The sequence below is a fragment of the Aplysia californica genome, unplaced genomic scaffold (genome assembly GCF_000002075.1).
Source record: "Aplysia californica isolate F4 #8 unplaced genomic scaffold, AplCal3.0 scaffold02242, whole genome shotgun sequence".
Lineage (NCBI taxonomy): Eukaryota > Metazoa > Mollusca > Gastropoda > Aplysiida > Aplysiidae > Aplysia > Aplysia californica.
This window is the reverse complement of record NW_004799512.1, coordinates 67-1,549: the sequence shown is the minus strand read 5'-3', so window position 1 is coordinate 1,549 and position 1,483 is coordinate 67. Positions and strand designations below refer to the sequence as shown.

Genomic DNA, 1,483 nt, shown 5'->3' with positions numbered 1-1,483 from the left:
ACCTCACCTTATCTCACCTCACCTTATCTCACCTCACCTTATCTCACCTCACCTTATCTCACCTCACCTTATCTCACATTATCTTATCTCACCTCACCTTATCTCACCTCACCTTATCTCACCTTATCTTATCTCACCTCACCCTATCTCACCTCACCTTATCTCACCTCACCTTATCTCACCTTTTTTCTTACCTTAACCCCCCACCCCCCACCTGTTTGACAGGAGTCCTGGACTGTCCAAGAAATTTGCCCTCAGCAAACAGGAGGAGTTGTCTAACAGACCTAGGTTCAACAGTGTGGTGGCGCGCTGCAAGTGAAAGTGGCGTGATGTGAGTGACTGGTGGCATGTAGAGTAGCGCGCTGTGAGTGACTGGTGGCGTGCTGCAAGGGACCAGTGGCATGTAGAGTAGCGCGCTGTGAGTGACTGATTATGTGGTGGCGCTCTGCAAGTGATTGGTGGCACATGATGGCATGCTGCAAGTGACCGCCAGCATATGATAGCACACTGTGAGTGACTGATTACGTGGTGGCGCGCTGCAAGTGACCAGTGGCACTGTGTGGTGGCGTGCTGTGAGTGACCGGTGGCACAGTGTGGTGGCGAGCTGCAAGTTATCTGTCACAGTAGTGTGGTGCTAGTGACTAGTGACCAATTGCACTGCCAGATAAACGGAACGGGGAGAATGGACGAACATGTGGATATGACGAGTGACTGGTCATACTACGGACAGATAAACAGAACAGGGGAGAATGGATGAACACGTGGAAATACAAATGACCGGTCATGCGATGGCGCTAATCAAGTTATCAATGTGCGAGTACTTGCAAGTATGAATGATATTGTGCCTTCACATTTATCAAATCTGTTTATTCCAACTCGCAGTTTTAAGGTCATCGGTTGTCTTAAGGAAATTACTTTTATCATCTATGAAACTTAAAACAATGAGTGAAAGCGCATAATTTGTACCGTATTTCATGACCCCAAGATCTGGAATGCTTTGCCTTGTAGATTAAGTAAGAGAGATCAGTAAATCTTTTTATTCAATCAACTGTCAGCTACAGTCTTTTCTGTTTTCAGATTAATGAGATATATAGGTCTATATACAGAGAGAGAGAGAGAGAGAGAGAGAGAGAGAGAGAGAGAGAGAGAGAGAGAGAGAGAGAGAGAGAGAGAGAGAGAGATGTTTGGTGAGACCACAATGTACTGTTGATGTGTTGCTGTTGTATTGTAAAGCGCTCAGAACCTGTGGGTTTTTTTCTTGTAGCTGAGTGCGTAGAAATGTTATATATATTATTATTATTATTATTGTTAATATATTATTACTCAAGTATTTAACCCCCACGAGTAGCCTACACACTTGAGTAGTCTATAAATAAACGAGTACTCGCTCAATTCCAAAACCAGGGGAAATTACTCAAGTATTTACGTTTTCCACCTAGTGGGGCGTCTATAGCAGGAACAAAGATTTTGCAATTTTTATCGA

At 44.1% G+C, this 1,483-nt stretch overlaps 1 protein-coding gene across 1 annotated transcript in view; it reads left to right on the top strand.

Moving 5' to 3' along the window:
• LOC106014082 (tetratricopeptide repeat protein 23) overlaps positions 1–1,161 on the top strand; it is a gene marked incomplete in the record, with an annotated part of 9,522 nt that extends 8,361 nt beyond the window's left edge. The window contains 1 exon segment of the mRNA XM_013091127.2: positions 226–1,161. Within this exon segment, the coding sequence (XP_012946581.1) occupies positions 226–319 (94 nt within the window).
• Between the last annotated feature and the right edge of the window lie 322 nt (positions 1,162–1,483).